Source organism: Mandrillus leucophaeus, unplaced genomic scaffold, assembly GCF_000951045.1.
Source record: "Mandrillus leucophaeus isolate KB7577 unplaced genomic scaffold, Mleu.le_1.0 Scaffold1353, whole genome shotgun sequence".
Taxonomy (NCBI): domain Eukaryota; kingdom Metazoa; phylum Chordata; class Mammalia; order Primates; family Cercopithecidae; genus Mandrillus; species Mandrillus leucophaeus.
The window spans coordinates 278401-305926 of record NW_012101314.1 but is presented as its reverse complement, the minus strand read 5'-3'; the positions used below and the strand labels follow the sequence as shown (position 1 = coordinate 305926).

At 42.5% G+C, this 27526-nt stretch overlaps 1 protein-coding gene across 1 annotated transcript in view; it reads right to left on the bottom strand.

Moving 5' to 3' along the window:
• Nucleotides 1-14741: 14741 nt before the first annotated feature.
• Nucleotides 14742-27526, bottom strand: part of DRAM1 (DNA-damage regulated autophagy modulator 1) — a 57271-nt gene continuing 44486 nt past the window's right edge. The window contains exons 5-7 of the mRNA XM_011973201.1: nucleotides 24131-24189; nucleotides 18063-18155; nucleotides 14742-17152 (exon numbers count right to left, since the gene is read on the bottom strand). Coding sequence (XP_011828591.1) covers nucleotides 17108-17152; nucleotides 18063-18155; nucleotides 24131-24189 — 197 coding nt within the window. The 3' untranslated portion in view covers nucleotides 14742-17107. The remainder of the gene's footprint in view (nucleotides 17153-18062; nucleotides 18156-24130; nucleotides 24190-27526) is intronic.

Here is a 27526-nt window from a genome sequence, read left to right as displayed (position 1 = left end):
TGACATGTATTTGCCATTCTTAGAATGAATAATGAAATGCCAGGTATGGCAGATTAGACAGAACAGTGGTTTCTGGAGGAGGTAAGAAAGTTGGACCTGGAGGATGGGTAGGACGTGAATGAAAAACAGATAAAAGGAAGAACTATTTGATACTCAGAACTCGTGACATATGCCAAGGATAAAACCAACATGGGCCACTTGGGTGGCAGTAAGTAAACTAGCCCATCTAGAATAGATGGTAAAGATTATTTAATGCTAAAGGTTAGCTCTATAAACATGATTACCAGTGATGCCAAGCTGGTTTCCCAACATCAAACAAGCTGTACTGTTTCCATAAATTCCCTCATGTACTATGTGCCCGAGTTTGAGGTTCAGAAAATGTGAACACCATTCAGTCTTTATAACCATCTTCTGGTTATAAACCATGGAACTGGACAAAGGCTCTTTCCCACTGCCCTTGCTCATGGAGACTGTATTTTGGTGTAAGTCCATGGCTGCTTTCAGAGAGCCCCATCACCCTTTGTGCACTTTAGAAACTCTTTATGAATGTTTTTCATTATGCACAGATGGCACTGCAGCCCCAGGCATCTGAACTTCTCAACAAATACACAAATGGAAAAAAGTTTGTTGAAAATGAAAAGCGAAGACCCAAGCTACCAGAAATGGTAGCATCAAGGTATGCTATGTGCCTCCTTTATATCTGGTATACACCAGCTCTGGGAGGGGTGGTGAAAAGATGCTTATTAAAGCCACAAATGAGGATGAGAAGTTTTGAAAAATTCCTGTTTGCAAGACTTCATCACTTGGTATCACGAGATTTTATTTATCCCCTCTTTTTTATTATCTACCATGCAATAATAGTAGAGAGTCTTCTATAGTAGTTAGGACTTGCGTGGTTACAAGTGACAGAGACCTAACTCAAATTCATTTAGGCAAAAGGAGTGGGAAGGGTATTAAGAGATAATGTGAGGGCCATGAACACCAGCAAGGTTCTCTTTGATTCTTCTTGTTTCTGTTGTTCCACTTAATCTCTTCATTAGCTTCATTCTTCACTCCAGCTAGAGATGAGCCTTCTCTGTGTAGTGAAAAACACGGGAGCCAATAGCTCCTAAATTTATCAGTACATCCACATAGATTTGGTCACTGGAAAGACATTATCTTAACATTGTCTCTGGTTCCAAGTCAAAACATCTCAAAAAAGAACTCACTGAAGCAGTTTGTATCAACTCCTGTGGCAGCTACAGAGATGAGGTTGGCTAAGAGAAACTTCTGGAAGGAGAAGAGTGAGGTGCTAGGTAAACAATATAATAGATGCCTGCTAAAACTTCCCTTATCCACCTTTTCATGACAAGTCAACTTAGCTATCAATCAACAATTCCACTCATTTAATAAGCACCTATTTGCTTATTGAGTGTCTGCTACATGCCAGGTGCTGTGCTACATTTCAGGGATGCAAAGGGGAACATTATGCTTTTTAAATTACGTTCCTCTTAGAATTAATTAATTAATTCTAATTAATTAAGGCCTCTATCTCTAGGCATTCAGAGAAATAGAGGAATATCGAATATAATGGGTTTAGGATGTCTAGGAACTCACCATGTAACTGGAGAAAGGAGACTATGTATTTGGAGAATAATAAGTGGTAAACTGTGTGCCGTGGGTGATGAGGGTAAGAGAAACTTCAAGGTAACTGAGGTCAGCAAGGCCTGGAGCATTCAGGAGAGGAGAAGCGTCTTGGAGTGATACTTCTGTGAGGTCTTTAAAGGGTGAGGAAGCTTTGTTTATGGCTACATGTGTTTAAAGTGCAGTATTTTCACAACATCACGCTAAGTGTGGCCCTCTGCATCTGGAGGCGTTCTGGAATGCATCCGTCAGCCAGTGGCCCTGTTCCTTTCTCAGAGACAGGACTGCCACCCACAGCTCTTCTGATAGCCTTGTTTTTAATTGCCATGGCCTGTTGGATCAAAGCCTCTGAGTTTGATGCAAGTTCAAAATAATTTCCTTCAAGGATTAACTCATCTTTTTGGGCTTGAGGAGCTACAACAAGCAACATCTGGTATAGCCTGCAGAGGGATTTTTTTTTTCACCCAAGGAGTTTCAAGTTTCAACATGTGAGCCATCCTGCTGAATAACATCATCGACGGGAAATGGCACGCAGAGACCTTATCTTGTAATGAGAGCTCTGTGTAACACCCCACAGTCATGTTTTGCACCAACTATAATAGATGGTGCAAACTGTAACAGGTTCCTTCTCACTTTGTTTCCTGCCAAAGTGACTGAGTTCCACACTGATGGGGTTGAAATCCCCTTGTGAGTTTCTTCTGGGGCCATTCCATAGCCCATCCTAGTGTCGTTAATAACACCCTCCCTGTGTTCGTCAGGCCCACGTTTTAATGCCGTCATAGGGAGTCTCTTGGTCAGTTCCTATTATCAGATCCCATCAGTCACTTCCCTGTCTGCCTAGGTCTCCTGGAAAATTCTTGGGACCGTCTCCTTGCTTTTGATAAATCCTGGCTTCATTCCTCCATGCTGTGTTTTCTGTATTCCCAGCTCTCTCCTTTGCATCCCTTGGGCAAGTCCCACCACCCCTGGAATTCTCTCTGAGGTCAAGATTTTGCAATGTTTTTAAAGGTGAAACAGTATAACAGCTAAAGTTGAGTGTTATGTGTCAGGGATGTATTATTTATGGGGGTGCTATTATCACCCATGACTTACCTGTGAGAAAAATGAGGTTCAGAGTTTGATTGAATTGCCCAAGTGCAAGACATAAACCCACATCTGTCTCACACTTAAGACCGTGCTCTTTTTAAGGAATAAAATAGGGACCTAAAGAAAGGTAACGGGAGTCCTGAGTTCCAAGCAGAGGAGGCAGAAGGAAAGAGAAATGAGGGAACTCCAAGAGTGGCAGCTCTGAATTCAAAGGAGAATTTTGAGACATAGTCAACTGCGTCTAAAGCTAGAACAGGTTTGAGAATACAGACACCACTGGCATGAAGATGCCTATTGGCAAATCTTTTGAACAAAGATTTCATTAATGGGTCTGGAAGAGGTTATTAGGAAGAGGGTAAAATGATACAGATGGCAAACAAAAGCAAAGAGCAGCCACATAGATGGTGGAATGAAGCAGGAGAGTATCCACTAAATTGAAAACTCTGGGGCAGGTCCCAGAAACTGTGTTTTAACAAACCCTCCAGGTGATTCTGATGCACACTAAAGTTTGCAAACCGCTACTACAGAACCGTGTTTCTCACCTTGGCTGCGCACTGAAATCACCTGAAATAATAATGCTTCCATCTGACTTTCTGAAATTCTGATTTAATCACTCCAGGCAACGGGGTTTTAAAAAAAACTCTCCAGGTGATTCTAATGTACAGCCAGAGTTGAAAACTGCTGCTGTACAGGGAGAAGACAGCTGAAGGTGTGCAATCAAAGAGGAGGTGGAAGGGCTATAACAGCATCTGCCATGCACAGCTGTGGCTGTGCCAGGCAATGTGCTAAGGCTGGGCATTTCGAGCTTCAATGGGCAGGCATAAGGATCACCAACAAGCTCCCAGGTGCTTTCAGGCATTGCTTCAAGGAATCCTCATGACAAGTCTACAAGGCAGGTGCCAGCATTATTCCCACTTTACAGATAAGGATACTGAGACACCAAGATGTTGTCTGACTTGACTGGCGCATGACAGAAAGGAAATGGTAAGTCTTGAAAGTTAGATCTTGACTCCAAAGTACTTATTCTTTAAAAATTTATGATAAAATATACAAAACATAAAATTTACCACTTTAACCATTTTAAAGTATTTACAATTTCATGGCTTTCACAATGTTGTACAACTATCCATTTCCAGGAAGTTTTCACCATCCCAAACAGAAACTCTTATCCATTAAGCAGTAACTCCCCATCTCCCCCCATCCCCAGCCCCTGGTAACTTCTATTCTGCTTTTCCTTTATGAATCAAAGTAATCATTCTTAATCACTATGTTTCAGGATTGGCTCAAAGATGAGATGGAGGTATCAAATTTGATCAAATTTTTCCATGAATTGATGGCATGTCTGAGCTAAGTGAGGCCACCATCAGCAATTTGCTCCCAAAATATGGAACAACTTGTAACTTTCCCCAAACAGCACATCCTCTTTTGCCTATGTGCCAAATCACATGCCAATTTGTCCAGGACATGTGCCTCTTCCCTTCTTGCCTTCATTTAGCAAACTCCATCTTCTCCAAGTCTCTTGCCAGGCATGACCACTCCTGGCGATCTGAATCAAGTGCTTCAACTAGCGTGGTCCCATAGACCAGGACTTCAAAAACTGACATTCGCTCCAATCACCTAGGGATCTTGTTAAAAGGCAGATTCGGATTTCCTGAGTCTGGCTCAGGGCACTAAGATTAAGATTCTGCATTTCTTTCTTTCTTCAGACACAGAGTCTCACTTTGTTGCCCAGGCTGGAGCACAGTGGTACAATCATAGCTCATTGAAGCCTCAAACTCCTAGGCTCAAGCCATCCATTCTGCTGCCTTAACTCTCAAATAACTAGGACTACAGATGTGTGCCACCACACCAGCTAATTTTTTTTTTTTTTTTTTTTGACAGATGGGTTCTTGGTATGTTACCCAGGCAGGCCTCAATTTCTTGGCCTGAAGTGATGCTCCCACCTCAGCCTCCCAAAGCTGAGATTACAGATTTGAGCCACTGCCGTAGGACCTAGATTCTACATTTTTACAGAGCTCCCAAGTGTGGTCATGCTGCTGGTTCCTGGACAACACCCTGAATACTGAGGCCATAGGTTGCAGTGCTTTGCCATGGTACATATTGCTACAGCATTCCTTGACTGTTTCTGTACTCCACTATAAATATCTTGAGGGCAAAAACTCATCTTATTATTATATTCCTGGAGTCTAACACTGTACCACCCACAGTGACAATAAATGTGAATAGAACAATAGCTAAAAGAGCAAACAGGCTGGAAGGCTAGAAGGGACCAGATCTGTGAGGAACCTCATAAGCCACGCTAAGGAATTTGAAATGTATCATGACATTATGGGCAGATACTGAAGGGTTTGAAAAGGGTGATAGATCAAATGTTTATGTGCAGTGTGTAAGACACATTGGAAAGGACCAAGATTGAAGTCAAGGAAACAGTAGCAAGCTACTACACTAGTCTAAGCAAATAATTTTGAAGGCCTGAACTAAGGCAGTGATAGTAGGGAGAATGTAGTGAGAAGAGGATTCAGGACCATAGGCATGGGTTGACCATATATCCCCATTTGCTTCAGACAGTTTACCCTGGGTATAATTAGTGTCCCCTTTGCTCCCCAAGATGCCCTAATTTAGATGATAATTATCTATTCATACTGTACATGGGAGCCTTTTGTTTTTTCTTTTGAGATGGAGTCTCACTCTGTTGCCCAGGTTGGAGTGCAGTGGTGCAATCTCGGCTCACTGCAACCTCTGCCTCCAGCGTTCAAGCGATTTTCCTGCCTCAGCCTCCCCAGTAGTTGGGATTAGAGGCATGTGCCACCACACCGGTCAATTTTTCTATTTTTAGTAGAGAGGGTTTCACCATGTTGTCCAGGCTGGTCTTGAACTCCTGACCTCAAGTGATCCACCAGCCTGGGCCTCCCAAAGTGCTGTGATTGCAAGTGTGAGCCACCGCACCCAGCCAGGAGACAATGTTAACAGAACATAGGGCGTGGGCTTTAAGCAAAGTGAGATGTCTAGGATAACGCTCATATTTTTGCCCTGGGTGACTAAACAGATGGTAACATCATCGACCAAGCTAGGCAATCCAGGAGAAAAAGCAGTAGGAGAAGCTTCTCTTTAAAATAAAAATATTTAAGTTAAGGAGCCATTGCAAGATATTAAGTAAATTATGGTACACAGCATGACAAGAAATTTCAAAAGAAGCACAGATGGCCGAAGTTTGGAACATGGATGGAAGGTATCACCAAGTGAAAACATCCTCCCTCCCTGGTGCTCTGAATCAAATTAATTTCAGAGCAATGAGGAAACCCTCCCCATGTGCTATTCAGACCAACTGCGGCTGGGCTGTCACAAAGGCCAACAAATTCCGAGTTTTGTTTCTCACTGCTTATTCTCTTCCCTTCAAGTCATTGCTGTGAATGCTCCAAACAACTGGATCACATTTGACTGCGGTCATGGAGACAGTCAATATAAAGATATACCAAGCCAGGGCCAGGTTGAGTCTGAAGACCACATCACCTGGTTCAACTGTCCTGAGTCAAAGGTCAGTAACACCAAAATGTTCTACCACATTTATAAGCCTCATGACTCAAGATTCTTACTAATCTCTACTCATATTTGCCAACATCTCAGCTTTTTTTTTCTCCTGCCTACATGTCAACAACGAGGTAATTATTTAATAAATCTCAGAACATACCTTTGCTTCTTCTGGCCAGAGACGCAGGGTTTTCCCGGTTTCAATTTCAAGGTGGCTCTTACTTAAGGGTCCAAATGCAGTCAAGCGGAAGAATAAATTCACCTGCTAGAGCCTTTTAAGGGAACTTTAAAACAAAACTGTAGCTTTTCAAGTATTAAAAGGAAATGAAAGACTGAACTAAGCTCAGTATTCATTTTAATACTCATGTTAAAGGTTATGTTTGCAGCTGTCAAAGCACTGGCCAATTCTAAATACATCACTCTTCACCTTAAATCAGATGTCTTAGGTGGTACCCGGAACCTGCTACTCTGGGCTGACCCTGAGTAAAAGGATTGTTAAAGAAGGTGAAGTTGGTCTTCCAGGCTTTGCTGTCACTCGTGCTGATAATTAGCCTGATGAGCAAGGGAGAGCAAGAGAGCTAGAACCCAGGAGCCAGAGTCCTCACCACCTCCTGCTGCTGCTTCAGCTCCAAGAAGGCTAATTTACGTGCTGCTGATATGATATCAAATCCACACATGTGACAAGACTGAGGGCTGAGGAAAACCCGATTCAAAAAGGAACTGAACAGATCTTTCTCCAAAGAAGATATATGGGTGACCAATAAGCACATGAAAAAAATGCCCAACATCACTAATTCTTAGGGAAGTGCAAACCAAAATACTATAAGATACCACCTCACACCCATTAGGAAGGCTACTAGCCAAAAAAATGGAAAATATGTCAGGTGCTGTGGTTTGTGCCTGTAATCCCAGCTACTTGAGATGCTGAGGCATGAGGATCTCTTGAGCCAAGGAATTGGAGGCCAGTCTGGGTAATATACCAAGACCCTCAAATCTAAAATAAATAAATAAATAGGAAAAAACAAATGTTGGCAAGGATGTGAAGAAATTAGAACCCTTGTGTACTGTTGGTGGGACTATAAAATGGTACCACTCCTATGGAAAACAGTATGGTGGTTCCTCAAAAAATTAAAAATAGAATTTCCATATGATCCAGCAATCCCGCTTCTTGGTATATACCCAGAAGATTTTAAAGCAGGGTCTCAAAGAAATATTTGTACACACAAGTTTTTAGCAGCATTATTCACAATGTGGAAGCAACTGAAGTGTCCATCAACAGATTATTGGTAAACAAAGTTGGTATAAATGTACAATGGAATCTTACTAAGCCTTAATATGGAAAAAATTCCAACACATGCTACAACATGGATGGTGTTGAGACATTACACTAAATGAAATAAGCCAGTCACAAAAAGAGAAATGCTGTATGATTCCACTTATATGAGGTATCTAGAATAGTCAAAATAATAGAGCCAGAAAGTAGAATAATGGTTGCCAGGGCCTGGGGCAAGGGGGAATCAGGAGTTAACTGTTCAATAGGCACAGAGTTTTGGTTTTACAAGATTAAAAGGGTTCTGGAGATGGATGGTGGTGATGGTTGCACAACATTATTAATGTATTCAAAATTACTGAACTGCACACTTAAAAATGGCTACAATGGTCAGGTGTGGTGGCTCACGCCTATAATCTCAACACTTTAGGAGGTCCAGACAAAAGATCTCTTGAGTCCAGGAGTTTGAGACCAGCCTAAGCAACATAGTGAGACCCTGTCACTACAAAAAATACAAAAATTAGCCAAGCATGGTGGTACACACCTGTAGTCCCAGCTACTTGGGAGGCTGAGGTGGAAGGATCACTTGAGCCCAGAGGTTGAGGCTGTAGTGAGCCAAGATCACACCACTGCACTCCAGTCTGGGAGACAGAGTGAGACCTGTCTCAAAAAAAAAAATTGCCAAGATGATAAAGTTTGTGTTATATTTTACCGCAGTAAAATAATGGTCACCAACAGTGTTCAAAAATAACAATAAAATAACTTTTTAAAAAAGTGAGCTCTGAGGACTTCTTTTACCCAGCCCTGTGGTAGCCTAGACGTTCCTTTCCCTGGGCCTCACCATGACTTCTCCTTTGGGAAGTCCACACAGATGGAAGACAACCCCCAGTCCCTCTTACTGCACCATCCAGAAGCAAAAGATACCAGGAGTTGAGAGTCCTAAGAATCCACACCTCACAGCCACCAGAGCCTGAATTGTACTGAAAGCCTGCTGCACCCGTCTCACTGCCCAGTGGAATCCTTGGCCTCTTCAGTGCTCTTCCTCGGGTTGCGGTGGATGCAGGAGAACTGATATGGCTTGGCTGTGTCCCCACCTGAAATCTCATCTTGAATTGTCATAATCCCCACGTGTCAAGGGGGTGACCAGGTGGAGATAATTGAATCATGAGGACGGTTTCCCCATACTGTTCTTGTGATAGTGAGTTCACATGAGATGTGGGGGTTTTATAAGGGGCACCCCCCTTTGCTCGGCTCTCCTTCTCTCTCTTGCTGCCATGTGAAGAAGGATGTGTTTGCTTCCTCTTTTGCCATGATTATAAGTTTCCTGAGGCCTCCCTAGCCATGTGAAACTGTAAACCAATTAAAGCTCTTTTCTTTATAAATTACCCAGTCTCCAGTATGTCTTTATTAGCAGCGTGAAAACGGACTCATACAAGAACTGATTCCCATTCCCACCAAAGACCAGGTGTATCATATAGACCCTCTCTTACTGTTTCTACTCCTGATTCCTATCACCTGCCCCTACCCCCACAAGTCTTAGATGCCCAGAGTTCAACCAGGACCTGCCCTTTTGAAGTGGCAGTCCAAACATTTCACCCATTTTTCTAAACTTGCCAGCTTAAGGGTTTCATTTCTCAAGGCCTTATATTATATAACCCTAGAAAAGCTGACAAATTAATTCATACTCATAAGACAGTGACTAAGAATCACACTGTCAGCATGGCAAAGGTTGACCGTAGAAGTCACAGTCCTGGGTTTGGTTCTAGCCCCATCATTTGGTATCTGGTGACAACCTCGCTACACCTTAATTTCCTCATTAAAAAAATAGGGTTAACTATGAGGAAATGCCCTCACAGTGTCTGATACAGGAAATAATCAGTATTAACAGAACCTAAGTGATCATGTAAGCAGATAAAGAAATATCCCTAGTTTTAGGTGAAAGTCCGTGAATACCTGGTTCTGAAAAAGCTATGATGCCTCCCCATAGGTAATTCCAAATAATATTTTCTTTTTCCAAATGACGTAAAGGATACATTTAAGCAAACTTAAAGCTGATTATTTCCAAGTCAATTTTTAAGTTTCTCAAAGGTAAGGATTCTTTCCTCTCTCTCTCTTTCTGTCTACTGCATTGCTGGTGTCCCCCACTCATTGGGTCATTCTGCACTGACCAACCAAGCTACAAGGTCAGGGAGGATTAAAAGTTCTGTGGGTTGCCCCTGGTGTTCTGTCCTGGATCACTTTGCCAGAAAGGAGAAGAGAATATTGTGCTTAATTGTTGATGTCTATAAAAATACAATCGTCTCCAGCTGGGCACGGTGGCTCACGCCTGTAATCCCAGCACTTTGGGAGGCCGAAGTGGGTGGATCATGAGGTCAAGAGATCAAGACCATCCTAGCCAACATGGTGAAACCCGGTCTCTACTAAAAATACAAAAATTAGCTGGGCGTGTTGGCACATGCCTGTAGTCCCAGCTACTCAGGAGACTGAGGCAGGAGAATTACTTGAACCTGAGAGGTGGAGGTTGCAGTGAGCCAAGCTCGCACCATTGCACTTTAGCCTCACGACAGAGCGAGACTCCGCCTCAAAATTTAAAACAAACAAACAAACAAAACAACAACAAAAATACAATCCCCTCAAAAGATAGGAAAGAAGTATAAGACAAGTAATGGACTTCAGAGAGATACCAAAAAGGAAAAGTGAGTACAAACTGAAAGAGGCATTGACAAAATTTTGCAACTAGTTGCAAAAGTTTGCAATGTCATAATGAAAAACCCAAGTGAACTGGAGACACTCTTGCCCATAAAAGAAGACATGTCAGGGTTGTGGTAGGAGGCAGAAGACAGGTGAGTTCTGCTGTCATCAGAAAGAGGAGCACACAGTCTTGCACTCCCTGCAGTAGGCGGTTACATAAAAGAGGGAACAGAAGGGGTGTTTGTAGAAGGCCTGTGACCAAGTTGGCAGGCCTCTGTCCCACACCATCTACTGCAGAATCCACATTTGCGCCTGATCTACAGTCATGGATGACTGAGTCACCAAGGAAACGTGACCTTATATTCAGCATCCTCAGGTTAGGAGAAAATGTGTGTAATCAGAAAGATTCCTGGCTTGTCCGAGTGCACTGGTGTTTACAACTAATTGTTCACAACCAGTTACAGATTTCTTTATTTTAGTTTAGTTTTCTCTATAGCCTAGACTGGAGTGCAGTGGCACAATCTCTGCTCACCGCAACCTCTGCCTCCCCAGGCTCAAGTGATCCTCCTCCCTTGCCTTCTGAGTAGCTGAGACCACAGCTTGCACCACCATTCTTGGCTAATTTTTTTGTAGAGATGGGGTCTTGCTATGTTGCTCAGGCTGGTCTTGAACTCCTAGACTCAAGTGATCTATCCACCTCAGCCTCCCAAAGTGTGGGATCACAGGCATGAGCCTCCATGCCCAGCCCAGTTACAGAGTTTTGTCTTCCTTCTCCACTCCCACTGCTGCACTTGACCAGTCTTTTAAAAAAAAAAAAAAAAAGGAAAAGAAAAAGAAAGAAAGAAGGAAGAAAAAGAAAGGAGAAAAAAAGAAGAAAGAAAGAATGAAAGGAAGAAAGAAGAAAAAGAAAAAAAGATTCCCAATAAAAATATTCAAGTGAAAAGGTTCTAAAGGCAAGATAACATTTGCAAAATAACAGATGGATTTCCCAACATCCCACTCACTGGAATTTCTCCTAGAGATTTCCTTGCACATGTGTGACATGATGTATGTACAAAGGCATCTACTTGTAATTGCAAAAATTTGGAAACCATGTAATTGCTCATCAAATAGGGAACTTGTTAAATAAATGATGGCACAGCCATACAATGGAATACTGTACAGGTATAAAACAAAGCAAATTAACCTTAAAAATGAGGGAGATCTCTGTGCATTGATAAAGGAAACATCTCCAAGATACATTGCTATGTCAAAAAAGACTCAAAACCGGTTGTACAGTATACTATATTTGGGATAAAAATGAAAAGGGAAACATGTTAAAATATTTGTTTTGGCTTGTATTTTCATAAAAATCTGATAAAAAGTGGATATCTAGGCTGAGCACAGTGGCTGACACCTGTAATCTCAGCACTTTGGGAGGCCAAGGCAGGCGGATCACTTGAGGTCAGGAGTTTGAGACCAACCTCACCAACATGGTGAAACCCTATCTTGACTAAAATACAAAAGTTAGCTGGGCATGGTGGTGGGCACCTGTAATCCCAGCTACTCAGGAGGCTGCGGCAGGAAGAACTGCTTGAACCCAGGAGGCATAGGTCACAGTAAGTGGAGATCATGCTACTGCACTGCATGATCATCATGCACAGGAAGACTCTGTCTCAAAAAAAAAAAAAAAAAAAGTGGACATCTGCAAGGAGAGAGTGAATTAATTGAGTAAATGCAGGTAGGGAAAAGCAAAAAGGCTTTTCACAGTATACCTTTTCATATTGTTTTGAGTTTTGAATTGTGAAAATATTACTCAAATTTTTTGAAATAAAAACAAATGGTTCAGAGGGTGAGGATTGTGAGTGGGGGCAGCTGAATCCACTTATGTAAAAATGACCTTTCCTCTGAAGGCAAGTCTGTACTGAAAAAAGAAAACTGCAAAAGAAAAAAAAATGAAATAAAAATGACTCCAGGTGATAGTAGTTTACTGTATTTTCATATTAGGGGAACTCCTGTGTATCTGTTATCAGTCAGGACTCTTACAGGTCTAATCATCTGTAATCTAACTCCAGTTTATTGAAGTTAGAGACTTTTATCAATTCATGTAACTGAGACATCCAGAGGTGGAACTGGCCTTGAGGATGGTGGCGCACAGAGCAGTGCTTGTTGCTGAGGAACTACCTAAACCTCAGGCTTTCTGGGCACCCTACACCACCTTGTCTTAAACCACAAGACAGACTATTGACATCTTCTTCAGCATTTTCCAAGCATGGACTCTGGCGGTCACTGCCAACTCCAATATGGGTCTGGAAACCTGCTACCCTTCATTTTAGAAGATGAATCTGGGGCCAGGCACAGCGGCTCACGCCTGTAATCCTAGCACTTTTGGGGAGCCGAGGTGGGTGGATCACCTGGGGTCGGGAGTTCGAGAACAGCCTGGCCAACATGGTGAAACCCCGTCTCTACTACAAATACAAAACTTAGCTGGGTGTGGTGGCATGCGCCTGTAATTCCAGCTACTTGGGAGGCTGAGGCAGGAGAATCGCTTGAATCCAGGAAGCGAAGGTTGCTGCGAGCCGAGATCACGCCATTGCACTCCAGCCTGGGCGACAAGGGCGAGACTCCATCTAAAAAAAAAAAAAAAAGAAAAGAAAAGAAGATGAATCTGCTGGGAGTGACCAAGGAGAGTCAGAAAATTCCACTCCAGGGTTTGAGGCTGTGGTTGCTCTCTTGTGCAACAGACATGATGCAGATGCATGACATTCTGGACTGGAGAATGTGGGGCATTCAGAGCCAGACCAAGAGTATGTGTGTGGGGAGACGGCTGGGCTTACTGGCTTGCCAGAATCAGGCAGTGGGAGAGAATGGGATACCACTTATCTTCCTCCCACTGCCCTTTCCTCATTCCAGGCCCAAACACCAGACTAGTATGTCTCCAACTGAGTAAAAATGGGAACATGGGACAATGCCACATGTAAGGGATGTTAGGAAACCCAAACACAGCACAACACTGATGCACTTAATTTGGTTTATAAAATGCAATTTCTGTGGAATCCTCTGTGTTAGTGTTAAAAAAAAAAAAAAAGACCCACTTGATTAGAAATCAGGAAAACTGATTCTAAGTAAGAGAGACTAAATAATAAAACAAGAACTTTTAAAAAATATAAACATAACTTTGGAGTTAACATAAGGTTTTTGTATTATCTAAATGGCTTATTTACTTTCAAATTTGAAAAGGTTATTAGCAAGTATACTTTGGTTTACTGTGAAGCGAGTTAGGTTGGCTTTTGGGCGGGGAGGGTATGAAGGGAAAAGGGGTTTTAATTCCACAGTGGAATCTGCTTTTTGTCTGTTAGAGACCCATTTCCACCCTTTTCTTCTGAGAAACAACTTTCAGTCACCATCAGCCCACTAGTTTTGGTGGTGTTGACCCCTCCCTGCTCCAGGGGTGAACATGTGATTCAAGTCTCACCAATCAGAGCCTCAGACCTCCCAATGGCATGTGATCCAAGCCAGCCAATCAGAGACAAGTCATGGGCATGTGGTTGGAACTGTTGAGAAGTCCTTTCTTTCCCCCTCTTTTTCTGGATGATGTGTGTCTGGGGGTTGTAGATGCCCTCTCACTTCCACTAGGGGAAAGCCTGCTTGAGAATGAAGCCAGCTGAGAGGAGGAAAGAGAAGATGGAGTCCTAATGGCACATTTAGATCCAGCCACCCATAAAGCCAGTTCCACTCCTGAATGTCTCAGTTACTTGAGGCAATATAGATTCCCTTTTCCTCTTCTTGTTGGATTTCTGATTCCCTTTTCTCCTTCTTGTTGGATTTCTGATCTCTTCATCTCTCAATCTTGACTGACATAAACTTCTGATGCTAACGTTTGAGAATCTACGAAGATGAACCAATCGTGCCCACATGGAAAACTACATGAATTAAGAAAGCATAAGGTTTAAATCGTAATCATACCTTTATGAAGTCCAAATGGATCTGTAGTCCCAGCACTTTGGGAGGCCGAGGCGGGTGGATCATGAGATCAGGAGATCAAGACCATCCTGGCTAACACGGTGAAACCCCATCTTTACTAAAATACAAAAAATTAGCCGGCGTGGTGGCAGACGCCTGTAGTCCCAGCTACTCGAGAGGCTGAGGCAAGAGAATGGCTTGAACCCGGGAGGCGGAGGCTGCAGTGAGCCTAGATTGCGCCATTGCACTCCAACCTGGGCAACAGAACGAGACTCAAAAAAAAAAAGAAAAATTAAAATAAAGAAATATTTCATTTCATTTAACTCTTTCAGCCATGAGGTCCAAGGAAATGCAAGTTCATGGAAATTAGAAATAATACCAAAATGTGAATAAGACCAGGTTTAGAGGTCACATGGAATCTGCTGAATATGGTTGTCTGGAGTGATTTTCTGGCCTTCTCAGTTTGCCAAGACAGGTATACATTTGGTCTAGCTCATGTAGCAATGTCTGTGGTAACTGTCCAGGTTGAAGATAGTTGTCATAGAATGGGGATGTCCAAACAACTGAAATGTTTACAGTACACAAAGAAAAACAGTCAACATTACCAGGCGATGCAGACTATTTGTTTATTAAGAAACTAACTAGTAAAGCAGAGTAAATCCCATTCTATATTATAGCACTACAAACATCCTTAGTCATTCCTTCCTTCATTCATTCATTCATTCGTTCATGCATGCATGCATTCAGTGAGTATTTCTTAAGCACCTACAGTGTACCAGGAGGCACTGTGTTCATTGTGGCATTACAAAGATAAAGATCAAGGCACACTCTGCCCTCAAGGAGCTCCCAATCTAATTGTGCAGAGAGATGTGAAAATGAAGCATGAATATCCATCGTGAGGAGTACTGAGAACAAGTCTGCTCGAAGTGAGGCAGAACCATGGATTCATTCCACCACAGGTCCCATGGGAAAGGTATGTGGCATTTCTATTCCTCTTCAGAATAATGAATGCTTGACATAGCGTTCGTCACTGTCTTTCAGTTCCAGTGTTACAAAGGAGATCCCCAGCATTACAACAAGTCACAGTGAACCCAGAAATGATTAGCATTCTATTTATTTATTTATTTATTTGAGACAGGGTCTTGCTCTGTTGCCCAGACTGGAGTGCACTGACATGGCTCACTGCAGCCTCAACCTCCTGGGCTCAGGTGATCCTCCCACCTCAGCCTCCCAAGTAACTGGGACTCCAGGCACATGCCACCACACCTGGCTAATTTTTGTATTTTTGTTGTAGGGATTTTGCCACGTTTCCCAGTCTGGACTCAAAGTCCCAGGCTCAAGCGATCCTCTTGCCTGGGCCTCCCAAAGTGCTGGGATTACAGGTGTGAGCCATCACACCCAGCCAGCATTCTTAATGTTTGCTTACAAAGGTGTTTCTCTGTCAAACTCTTCCATTCACTTAAAGAAAACCATTTATGGTGCATCTTAAAGAAAGCATCCTTACGTTTGCCTTTTATTGACAGATTTCTCTACTCAGCCTTATTAAAGGGCCTACATGGCAGTGGTAGGGGTGCGGGACGTGTTCTAACAACATATGCTAAACACGTAGAGGGGAGACAGCTTGCCATTGCAGAGGTACCTGACTGCCACTGAGCCTCACCCCTATACTCACCCAACAAATAGTTAATGAGGAGCTACCCCCAACTCCTACACCCCCATGCCCTCTGAAGCTGTCTACATGGGCTGCTCTGCCCTTGGCATGTGCCCTTGAGGGCTGATCCCACTTGGCCACACATGGGTTTATGCTCTAGGGTCTTTGCAAGACAGAATTCCTGCTCTTCACCTTTCAGGCCTAAGCCGTAACATTTCAAGGGCTGCTTCCTCCTCTGGAATAACTTGCTTTTTATTGGCCATTCATGATTTGGGTGAAAAGACGGAGTCTGTAGTTCTTGCTTAATACAATGGGCTTGACTCATATTTCCTATAGTGTTGAGGGACATCCAGTCACAGGCATGAAAAGGAGGAGCATATAAATAGCACCCTCACCCAGAAGTTCTTCTTGGCTGCCCCTTTCTCCTTTCTCCTTGTCTCGCTCTTGGGCCTTTGTTCTCTTTGCCACATTTACTGGCATGAAATGAATTTGAGATGTGAGTTTCAGTTCTGAGTCAGACTACATATCAAGTTGTGCCAAAAACAATAAAGGGTGGCTTTCACCTGACTTACTGAAACCATTCCACCTGTAATTACACTCACTACGAATGGCCAGTTAGCAGCGAGAGCAAAAGGTGCAGCCTCATGAGCAGGGAGAAACAAGGTGGGTGGCAGAATTTCAAAACCAAGGTCTTCCATATTCACTTAGAGTTACTGTACATGGTGGTATAAAGGCCTCCCAGTTGAAGCACTTTGCTTAGTTTGGCTAAAAATCAGTATCTTAGTGTTAATGTATTAACTAAATTTTTATGATTTGGGTATATGATCTTTATAAATTGAATTTTATAAATGCTCTTATGATAAAAAAATTATACAGTTCATTCATTAAGAATAAAATTTACAAATGAATATCCCCTGATTTCACTTTGTAACGAATGTACTGAACCTAAATTACTCATTTAATGTATTTCCATAAATCGCACACAAATTAAAAAAAACGACAGAATCTGTACAAAAATAAGAGCTCTCCATTTTTTTGTAACACCTTATTTTTTCTGTATATGAATTTGTTAATATAAAAAAATCTACTTAGAAAATTATAAAAACATCACTACAGTGTCGTAAGGCTGTACATTCTCTAGGAAACACATCTTTAGAAATAGTACAACTATTAGGAACTCTTAACGAAATTCAAGTCCTGGATGTGCTGCAGATGCATCCCAATAATCAGGGCGGCCTCAAAACCCTGTCTGTCCTCTGTAGCACTTCTAGAAATGTCCTGCAACATTCACTGAGTGAGATCAAATTCTTCTTTCTTCAAAGATCACCATTGATTTCTGTGGATATCCTTAGGGTGACACTCTATTTTAAAAAATGAAAGAAAAAGGTTTAAAAGAAGTTAAATAATCCCAGCGTTGACGATGACATTTCCAACAGCTTTGCACCACCTAAGGAATGATCTCACTATGGTTTGTGCTATCCTTGAGTCAGGTCCTAAACAATTTTCTTGGCTTTCTATATCCTTTGAGCTAATAATTCACTTGTCTCAAAATGTAAGATTTTTCCTGTGGACAAATCTGATGTAGTCCCATCTTCTATGTGCTTTGGGAATATTTTTTGAAGAACACTTTTATTTTTTATTTATTCATTTATTTATTTATTTTGAGACAGAGTCTTGCTCTTGTTGCCCAGGCTGGAGTGCAATGGTATGATCTCAGCTCACTGCAACCTCCGCCTCCCGGGTTCAGGTGATTCTCCTGCCTCAGCCTCCTGAGTAGCTGGGAATACAGGCATGTGCCACCACCCCCAGCTAATTTTGTATTTTTAGTAGAGATGGGGTTTCTCCATGTTGGTCGGGCTGCTCTCGAACTCCCGACCTCAGGTGATCCACCTACCTAAGCCTCCCAAAGTGCTGGGATTACAGACATGAACCACCGCATCCGGCATACTTTTATTTTTTAAAAAGATATATTTACTTTCTATTATTTGGAACTAGTAAGTGAGACCTCCTAAAAGAAAACAAGCAGGATTTATGACTATTAACATCAAACAGCAGAGGACATATGAAAATCTCATTGGTGGGAGAGCTATTAAAGATGCCTCCCATTGGGAAGAAGCTAATACATGAAGTTGCACAATCCTTACATATTTTTGTCAAACACATTAAAGATAAAAAGAAAGTGCTCTTTTTAAAAATGCAAAATGTCTTCTGCAAATTTGTACAAATCCTAATTGTCAGCAATTTAAAACATTTGAATTGATAAACACTTACCTGGAAATCTTGGATGAAAGTTAGGAAGTAGAAAATAAAACCAAAGGCCACTGTCCATTCACAGATCGCACTCACTACGTGATATACATAATCCTAATGCCAATAAAAAAGAAACAGAATTTAGCCTAAAAGACTCCCTTTTATGTACATACTGAAATACAGTGAGGAGGTTCAACCAAAGGAAAAAGCTGTCCAGTGAGCATAAGTCAGAACTTTGAGGATATAAGGTAAGCACAACCATGTTACTAAGTGTCAGGGCACCTGCCCACTGAGAATGCGAAGGCAGATATTCCAAAGTTCTTTCTGGCTCCCACAAACTCTCGTTTTAAGATTAGTTTGCCATTTCAAAAGGCAGACTAAGGACTACAAAATGGCTGAGACTGGGAAGCAAATTTGGACACAACAGAAGAAAGAACTTTCCACACAATTCATGACTTGGTCTCCCTCCGCTGAGAATCCCTAAATGTAAGGGCATGCTTAACTAGCACTCTCGCGGTTGCTCCAGAGAATGTGTGTACACATCTAGGTGAACCTGGCCAACTAGTCCCCTAGGTTTTGTGTTTCCCTGTTTATATAGAAATGATCATTCAGAAAATAGTTCTGCTTAATATCATAAGGTAAATACAGCTACAAAGAAACTGCTAATAATGGACATCCACAGGTATACAGAAATGATCATTCAGAAAATAGTTCTGCTTAATATCATAAGGTAAATACAGCTACAAAGAAACTGCTAATAATGGACATCCACAGGTTAACTGCATATCTTCTTGGAGTCAAGAATGAGAGAATGGAAGCCAAGGAGAATGGCTTCAATCAGATGGTCCAAACTCAGTTGCCTATGGAGGCCAGAAAATTAGCAATAATAAATAAAACTGGTGGTTGTGAAAAGAGAGGGAAGTTAGGGAGCCCACGCCTCATCAGCTCAATTCCATGAGAAAATAATACACTACTGCTGCTTTCAAAGAGGTTTAAAAAAAAAAAAAAAAAAAAAAAACACCGTGTGTCTGTCTGTGTGTGCTATCTCCTGATTTTTCAGTGCTGGAAACTAATTTTGAAACACTGTTGCAGTGGCTCACACCTGTAATCTCAGCACTTCAGAAGCCTGAGGCAGGAGGATCACTTGAGCCCAGGAGTTTGAAACCCGCCTGGGCAACATAACGAGACAAAAAATAATTAGCTGGGCGTGGTGGCCTGCGCCTGCAGTCCCAGCTACTTGGGAGGATCACTTGAGCCTGGGGTATAGAGGTTGCAGTGAACCATGATTGCGTCACTCTACTCCAACCTGGGTGACAGAGCGAGACTCTATCTCAAAAATAATAATAATAACAAAATAAAAATAAATAAAACTTTAAGTCAAAAATGCACGTCTGCATTCTGACATTAGCTCACATGCCAAATGAGGCCTGGGGACTGTCAGTGTGCCCTCTCTGATTTCCTACATCACTTTCTGCTTTGCTGAAACGAGGAGCTACCCCTAACTCCCTAAACCCCCATGCCCTCCGAAGCTGTCTACACAGGCTGCTCTGCCCTTGGCATGTGCCCTTGAGGGCTGATCCCACTGCTGCTCTGCCCCAAACTGCTGTAGGCTGCAAGGGTGAGTAACGTGCTGGATCACAGGGCAGTTCCATGGTTGACAGTTGTTTTCTTTGATCCTGTTTTCATCCAGACAGATCTAGAGGAGGCACACCAAGCCCTCCAAGCATCACTCTTCACTCTCCTTGTCATGGTCACATCCACCCACTGTTCTCATGCTAGGTCACAGCGAGGAGAACCTGACCAGCCTACAGTAGGAGGTAGAGGACAGAGGCTTCCTCCTTTTGGTACCAGTACCAGGGGACCTGCCCCATCCCGTATCATTCCTGAACAAGGAAAATGGCTTCTAAAAATAAAGGCAGAACTTTGGGGGGAATTTCTTAAGTGTGATATTAATGAAAGTACATGGAACCAAGAGTCCTGAATGCAGGCAAAGCCCTAATATCCTTGCTATGTGAAATGAGACAGTGATATTGTAATTATCACCCCCCACCACCACCACCAAGTAAGTCACTGCACATAAATGCGCTGTGAAAGCTGTAAACCACTACACAGAAGTCTGGGGCAGTACCTAAATGATTATTCAGTGAATTAATGTAAAGGGATTTTTTTTACATTCTTTGATATTAGGAACAGAAGGAAATGCAAGAGTGGCACAGTCATTTATGGAGTGAACAGAAAACCATGTACTTTTCACATTTTTAAGATAGAAAGTGGAATATAACAGATTTTTTACTGCCTGGAAATAAACTTCGTAAGCCCTGTCCGGCAGCGGGTTTGTGGTAGAAGGTCTCCCCCGAGTGGCTGAAAAGTAAAGTACACCTGAGCTGCTCCGCTACGCGGTCTCACTTTCGGAAAGAGGTTCTCAGCAATGGAAAGAGGAACTGAACCCCCTTCGCATGATGGGGCTAATTCCCCACATATAAGACACACACACACACACACACACACACACACACACACACACACACACACACACACACACACACACAAAGCTGCCTTTTGTCTAGGTCTAACCTATTGGCTAATTTGACCATTTTAAGGTTACATTTTAAAGAAGCCCTTTTTTAATCTTTTTCTTTCTTTTTTTTTTTTTTTGAGATGGAGTCTCACTCTTGTTGCTCAGGCTGGAGAGCATTAGCATGACCTCAGCTCACTGCAACCTCCAACTCTCCAACTTCTGGGCACAAGCGATTCTCCTGCCTCAGCCTCCCAAGTAGCTGGGACTACAGATGTGTGCCACCACACCTGTCTAATTTTTTTTTCTTTTTTTTTTTAGTAGAGACAGGGTTTCACCATATTGGGCAGGCTAGTCTTGAACTCTGACCTCAAGTGATCCACCTGCCTCGGCCTCCCAAAGTGCTGGGATTACAGGCATAAGCCACCGTGCCCAGCCAAGAAGCACTATTTGATCTCTTGTCTGGATCATTCTCTTCCTCACCATCTTCTGTCTCTCTCTTGTCTTGGCAGGCTTCCATCACCTGCCAGAGTTCTCCTTCTTTGGAAATCCTGCTGTCCCCTCTAGCCACCCTGGTGTTTCTCCTTTACCTCTTACCTCCAGTCCAGAACAGGACTCAATAAACATTTGGTTGACAGCTGAATGAATGAACCATCCCTCTCACTATTTAACTTCTTGCCATTGACTTCTAACCTTGGCATTTTACTGAAACTACTTTTTGACAAGCATCACTGACTCCCTTATTGCCCAAATTGAGGGACTTCATTCCTAAAGTTTGTTCAGCTGCGTATGCCATGGTTAGCCACTTCCCTTGCCTTTGAAAAATGTCCTTCCCTTAGTCTCTGGGATCGTATGTCCTCTCATTCCATCATTAGGATTAATTGCTATTGCTTCTGCATTTCCACATTGTGTTGTCTGAAGTCCAGTTCAGCATTTTTTAATTCTTCAAAGTATTACGTTTAGCCACTGACAACTGGCTGTTTGCCCCTCTGAACTATAAAATCCCTCAGGATCCTCTATCCCATGGCCACCCTGCGCTCTACAATCTTTCACAGTCTTGCGTGTGGTAGAGACTCATCAATGAGGTCTACCATACAACACAAGTCTAGTTCTTCTCGCTGGTCCATGATCCTTTTACTTTTCCTTTGCTGGAGGTACTCTTCTGCCTGATCCTTGAGGGAAAGAATCTTCTGTTGGTCTCTCACTAACTCTTCTTTCCTGGGGCATCCTTGATTCTCCTATAAGGCATCTAGATGAACCCCTACTACAGGTATCTAATAGAATGAGTTGATCTCAATGTCATACTTTTGGTTCCATGTGTTCTGATCCTTGGTCCAAAAAGTCCTGGTCTACCCCACACTGTTAACAACTCTACCCTACACTCTGACTCCCAGTCCCACCAGAAGTCTAGGACCACCTGGGTGCAAGCAATCCTTCCACCTCAGCTTCCCAAGTAGCTGGGACTACACGCGCGTGCCACAACGTCTGGCTAATGTTTGTAGAGACAGGGTCTTACTGTGTTACCCTGACTGGTCTTGATCTCCTGGACTCAAGCAATCCTCCTGCCTCAGCCTCCCAAAGTGCTGGAATTACAGGCATGAACCACAGCGCCTGGCCTAGGCCCATGTTTCGAACATCGATATATCATGATAACCTCAGAGTCATCAATTCTAACCAAACTCATCCACTTCCACCTACTAAATTATTTATCCCTGTTAGGGGCCTTATTTCTGGTCAAGGGAATAAATTCTTTGGTTCACCTAAGATAAAAACTTAGAAGTCACCTTTGATTCATCATGCCACTTCATTCTTGTGTTAGTCATTTGCCAACACCCATCAGATTGCCCCTATTTGAAATGTGAACTAGTAGAACTGCCTTCTCCTTACCTTCCTAATGCCAAGCTCTCCAAGCCATCCCAGGCATTGCTTCTGTCTAACGCTCATCTGATAATACTCTTTCTATTTGCTTTACTGTTCAAAAGTCTTCAGGCCGGGCGCAGTGGCTCATGCCTGTAATCCCAGCACTTTGGGAGACCGAGGCGGGGGGATCACAAGGGCAGAGATCGAGACCATCCTGGCTAACACATTTCATGAAACCCTGTCTCTACTAAAAATACAAAAACTAGCTGGGCATGGTGGCGCGTGCCTGTAATCCCAGCTACTTGGGAGGCGAAGACAGGAGAACTGCTTGAACCGGAGAGGCAGAGGTTGCAGTGAGCCAAGATTACGACATTGCACTCCAGCCTGGGCAACAAGGGCGAAACTCCGTCTCATGAAAAAAAAGTCTTCAAAATCTTACTCTGGTCACCTATGTCAAGTACAAGCCTCTCTGCCTGCCTCTTACAGCCACTACACCCTTGCACAATTATCCCTGGCTGCAGCAATTTCTCACTCTATCCTGAAATGAACTATACACCACACTGGAGCTGGTATCGTCCTCTCTACTTAACATTTCACGCTCCCTTTGGCCCCAAACACCTTCATTCACACTCTTTTACTAAGGATAGATAGTTGAAGTGTTTAAGAAAGAAATTAGAGGCCAGGTGCGGTAGCTCATGCCTGTAATCCCAGCACTTTGGGAGGCCGAGGCAGGTGAATCATGAGGTCAGGAGATCGAGACCATCCTGGCTAACACAGTGAAACCCTGTCCCTACTAAAAATACAAAAAATTAGCTGGGCGTGGTGGCAGGCGCCTGTAGTCCCAGCTACTCGGGAGGCTTAGGCTGGAGAATGGTGTGAACCCGGGAGGCAAAGCTTGCAGTGAGCCGAGATTGTGCCACTGCACTCCAGCCTGGGTGGCAGAGTGATACTGTCTCAAAAAAAAAATGAAAAAGAAAAAGAAAAAAGAAAAAGAAAGAAAAGAAATAAATTAGAGGGCCGGGTGTGGTGGGTCATGCCTATAATCCCAGCACTTTGGGAGGTCGAGGTGGGAGGATCACTCGAGGCTAGGAGCTCCAAACCAGCCTGGCCAACATGGGAAAAACCCTGTCTCTACTAAAAATACAAAAATTAGCCAGGCATAGTGGCGCACACCTGTGGTTCCAGCTACTCAGGAGGCTGAGGCACAAGAATCGCTTGAACCCAGGAGGCAAAGGTTGCAGTGAGATGAGATCATGCCACTTCACTCCAGCCTAGGTGTCAGAGCTGTCTCAGAAAAAAACAAAACCAAAAATTAGCTGGACCTGGTGGCGGGCGCCTGTAGTCCCACCTACTTGGGAGACTGAGGCAGGAGAATTGCTTGAGCCTGGGAGGCAGAGGTTGCAGTGAGCCAAGATTGCACCACTGCACTCGGGCAACACAGCAAGACTCTGTGCCCCCCAAAAAAAAGAAGAACAAAGAAAGAAATTAGGAACTCAAAATTTTGAATATAATTCCAGAAAGCATTTGGAATTACCCTGATAGTTAATTACTACACACTGCCAAGTGATTGGACAGTAAATTGATTACATACCATGTTTACTTCACATTTTGCAACTTGTTCTAAAAAATGGCAGTGATCTTCCCTAGACCTAGCCTGGCCACAACCTCACACAACCACGGCCAACAGCCACATTCACGACAACTTAAATGTTACCTTTTCTCTTGGATTCCACTCCAGCTTGGTTATGGAAATTAGTGAAGCACAGACAATCACTGAAAAGGGAAAACAGTTAAGGAAACTACAGCACATGACAGTTCCTTTAATGTTAAGACTAGATTATTCTCCCAATAATATAATCATTACACAGTGTTAGAATGTTGATACCAACATTTCTATCATCAATTAAAATGTTAATACCAACATTTCTACCATCAAACCAGTTATATTAGCTTCCTATAAACTCAGACTTTAAATTCAATGATGAAAGTTAAATCACAACATGGAAATACCTTCACAATAGTTTTCCAGTGTGTATAGTAAAATTTATTAAAATTTGAGGCTACATTTTGCACAACCCTGCATGTTTCTGGATCTTCCCACTTAAACTAGCTGTTTAAATTTGCTCAAAATGACTGACGCAGCAGTCCAAGATGGTTCTTTTTGAGTACTTCCCACTGAATAAAAATACTTTTTCCCTAAAATACTATTTTCCTTTTTTTTTTTTTTTTTTGAGATAGAATCTCATTCTGTCACCCAGGCTGGAGTGCAATGGCGCGATCTCGGCTCACTGCAAACTCCGCCTCCTGGGTTCAAGCATTCTCCTGCCTCAGCCTCCTGAATAGTTAGGATTACAGGCGCCCACCACCATGCCTGGCTAATTTTTTTGTATTTTTATTAGAGACAGTGTTGCGCCATGTTGGTCGGGCTGGTCTTGAACTCCTGACCTCATGTGATCCGCCCGCCTTGGCCTCCCAAAGTGCTGGGATTACAGGCATGAGCCACTGTGCCTGGCCTAAAATACTATTTCCAAGGCAACAGCTTTAAGGAAAATTTTAAATTCCAAAGTGCCAAGGCTTATATACAAAAATAAGCTACAGAAATTCAAACTATTAGCTTTAAAAAACAGACTTTTGTTGGGTAATTGGGTATAAGGTGAGCCCTTCCTTCCTGGCCCAAAGATCTGGCAAATCAAAGAGATTCGCCCCATATCAGACCTCAGGGATGACTGACACACGCCTACAGTCCAGCCTAATAATGCCAGGGGCTAAGGCTCCTATCCTCATGAGCAATACATCTCAATCAGGATTAGCCACATTTCAAGTATGCAAAAGCCACATGTGGGTACCATGTTGAACCAACAGCTCTAGCAAGACAAAGTGGAGGAGGATAATCCAGCCAAGTAGAGATTGGGTAAGAACAGAGGACAAGAAACAGCCAAGCCTGAGGGAAAAGCCGTAAAAACAAGGATGAAGAAATAGGAGGTCTCAGATCATGGGTCTCATGCAGAGGAACCTGGACTTTATGCTGTTGGTGACTTCTGTGAAGGCTTTCAGAAGCTTTAGAAGTCAGGCGCAAGACAGATAATTCATCAGGAAAGGTTTAGAAGCAGGATTCTAATGTCGCCTCACTAGGTGCCTCGGTTTCTTCGGTATTCAAATGAGGCTATTACACAGCAATATTGCAGTAAGAAGAAACCAGGACATTTTAAAGATGCTTTCAATTCCAGTTTTTTTTTTTTTTTTTTTTTTTTTTTTTTTTTTTTTTTTTGGAGACGAAGTCTCACTCTGTCACCTGGACTGGAGTGCAGTGGCACAATCTTGGCTCACTGTAACCTCCCACTCCTAGTTCAAGCAATTCTCCTTCCTCAGCCTCCCGAGTAGCTGGGACTACAGGCACACGCCACCATGCCTGGCTAATTTTTCTATCTTTAGTAGAGATGAGGTTTCACCATGTTGGCCAGGTTGGTCTCGAACTCCTGACCTAGCCACCGCACCCAGTCTATTTAAAGATGCTGTAAATTCTTTGTAAGGAAATATAAATACCATGCTAGTGTTTAACACAGAAGATCTTTTCATATGGATGAATTCATTCAAGTTAATCTGAAATAGGGTCATAACCCCTTTCTGTGTGGGGCTGCTTCCTGTTGGCATGACCCATAATAAGAACTTCCTAGAGGCCAGGCGCGGTGGCTCATGCCTGTAATCCCAGTACTTTGGGAGGCTGGGGCCGGTAGATTATCTGAGCTCAGCAGTTTGAGACCAGCCTGGCCAACATGGTGAAACTCCGTCTCTACCAAAAATATGAAAAGTAGCTGGGTGTGGTGGCAGGCACCTGTAATCCCAGCTACTAGGGAGGCTAAGGCAGGAGAATAGCTTGAACCCGGGAGGTGGAGGTTGCAGTGAGCCGAGATCACACCACTGCACTCCAGCCTAGATGACAGAGCGAGACTCTGTCTCAAAAAAAAAAAAAGAACTTCCTAGAAATGAGAATTATTAGTAAGTGAAACTCTGAGGCCTGAAATGCTTATTTCGCTAAAACTCTCTGACTTTGATATCTAGAGATCTGTTTCCAAAGTTGGAAGCAATGGAAGTTTTCCTGCATCAGGAAACTTTGCTTGTAACACTACAACCACTATTATGAATTTTACAACACAAGATTAAAAAGTTGAAGGAGATATATTCAAAGAGACAGTGTTCCTTTAATCTACAAGTAAGACAAGGAATTTGAGAAGCAACTATCTTAGGAACAGGGTATATATTTTGTTGGTAAATCTCTTGGTACTAGGATTTGGCTACTCTGTGTTTAGAAATTTTGTAATTAAAAATGTCCTTCCCTAAGATGGAAAAACCCAAAATCATGTTTAGACTTCACATTTTATAGTTTCTATTTTAGAAAAGAAACACAAAGCTTAATATTTAGAAGCAAGTGACGTGTTTTCACTCCATCTTGCCCACTTTATACCGTAACTCAACCCAGACTAACAAAATTGTCGCCCATAACATATTTCCGATTTTCCTACAATCTGACATTAGTCATCATTGTTTAATGACCCTGAAGCTTGCTCTGATACGACTACAGATGGTATTTTGAAAGATGGGGAATCCTGCAACTCTTTAAGACCATGGCTTTTTTTCTTTGTTAAGTACTTCATTAAAGAAAAGAAAAAGGGAAAGAAAGAAAAAGCTTTCATTTCCTCTAAATCAGAATCTACAAGCATGCTAAATTTATATCTTCATTTCCTTTCAGATTGCTGAGTTAGAAAATGAAATGGATTTCATTTTGAAAATGAAATTAGTGACTATAAAAAGAAAAGGCTAAACATTTTAATTTACTCAGTAATAAGTGATCTAGAGGCTTTTAAAAATCTCTTCACATGAATGAGTAAACCAAACTGTCTTGCCACCTACGTGCAGGGAGGGGGAGAGTTTAGCCTTGAGGGACTTCGTGGGGCTATTACTTTGAGTACAATATCAATATTTGGTGTCCTTAGCCAAGCACTACAAAGAAAAATAAATATTTTCATATGGCTCATGAAACTGGCCCTGTGAGAAGGAAAGTAAACAGAAACTGAAGTGTTCCTACATTTTCCACCCTTCTTTCACACCATTC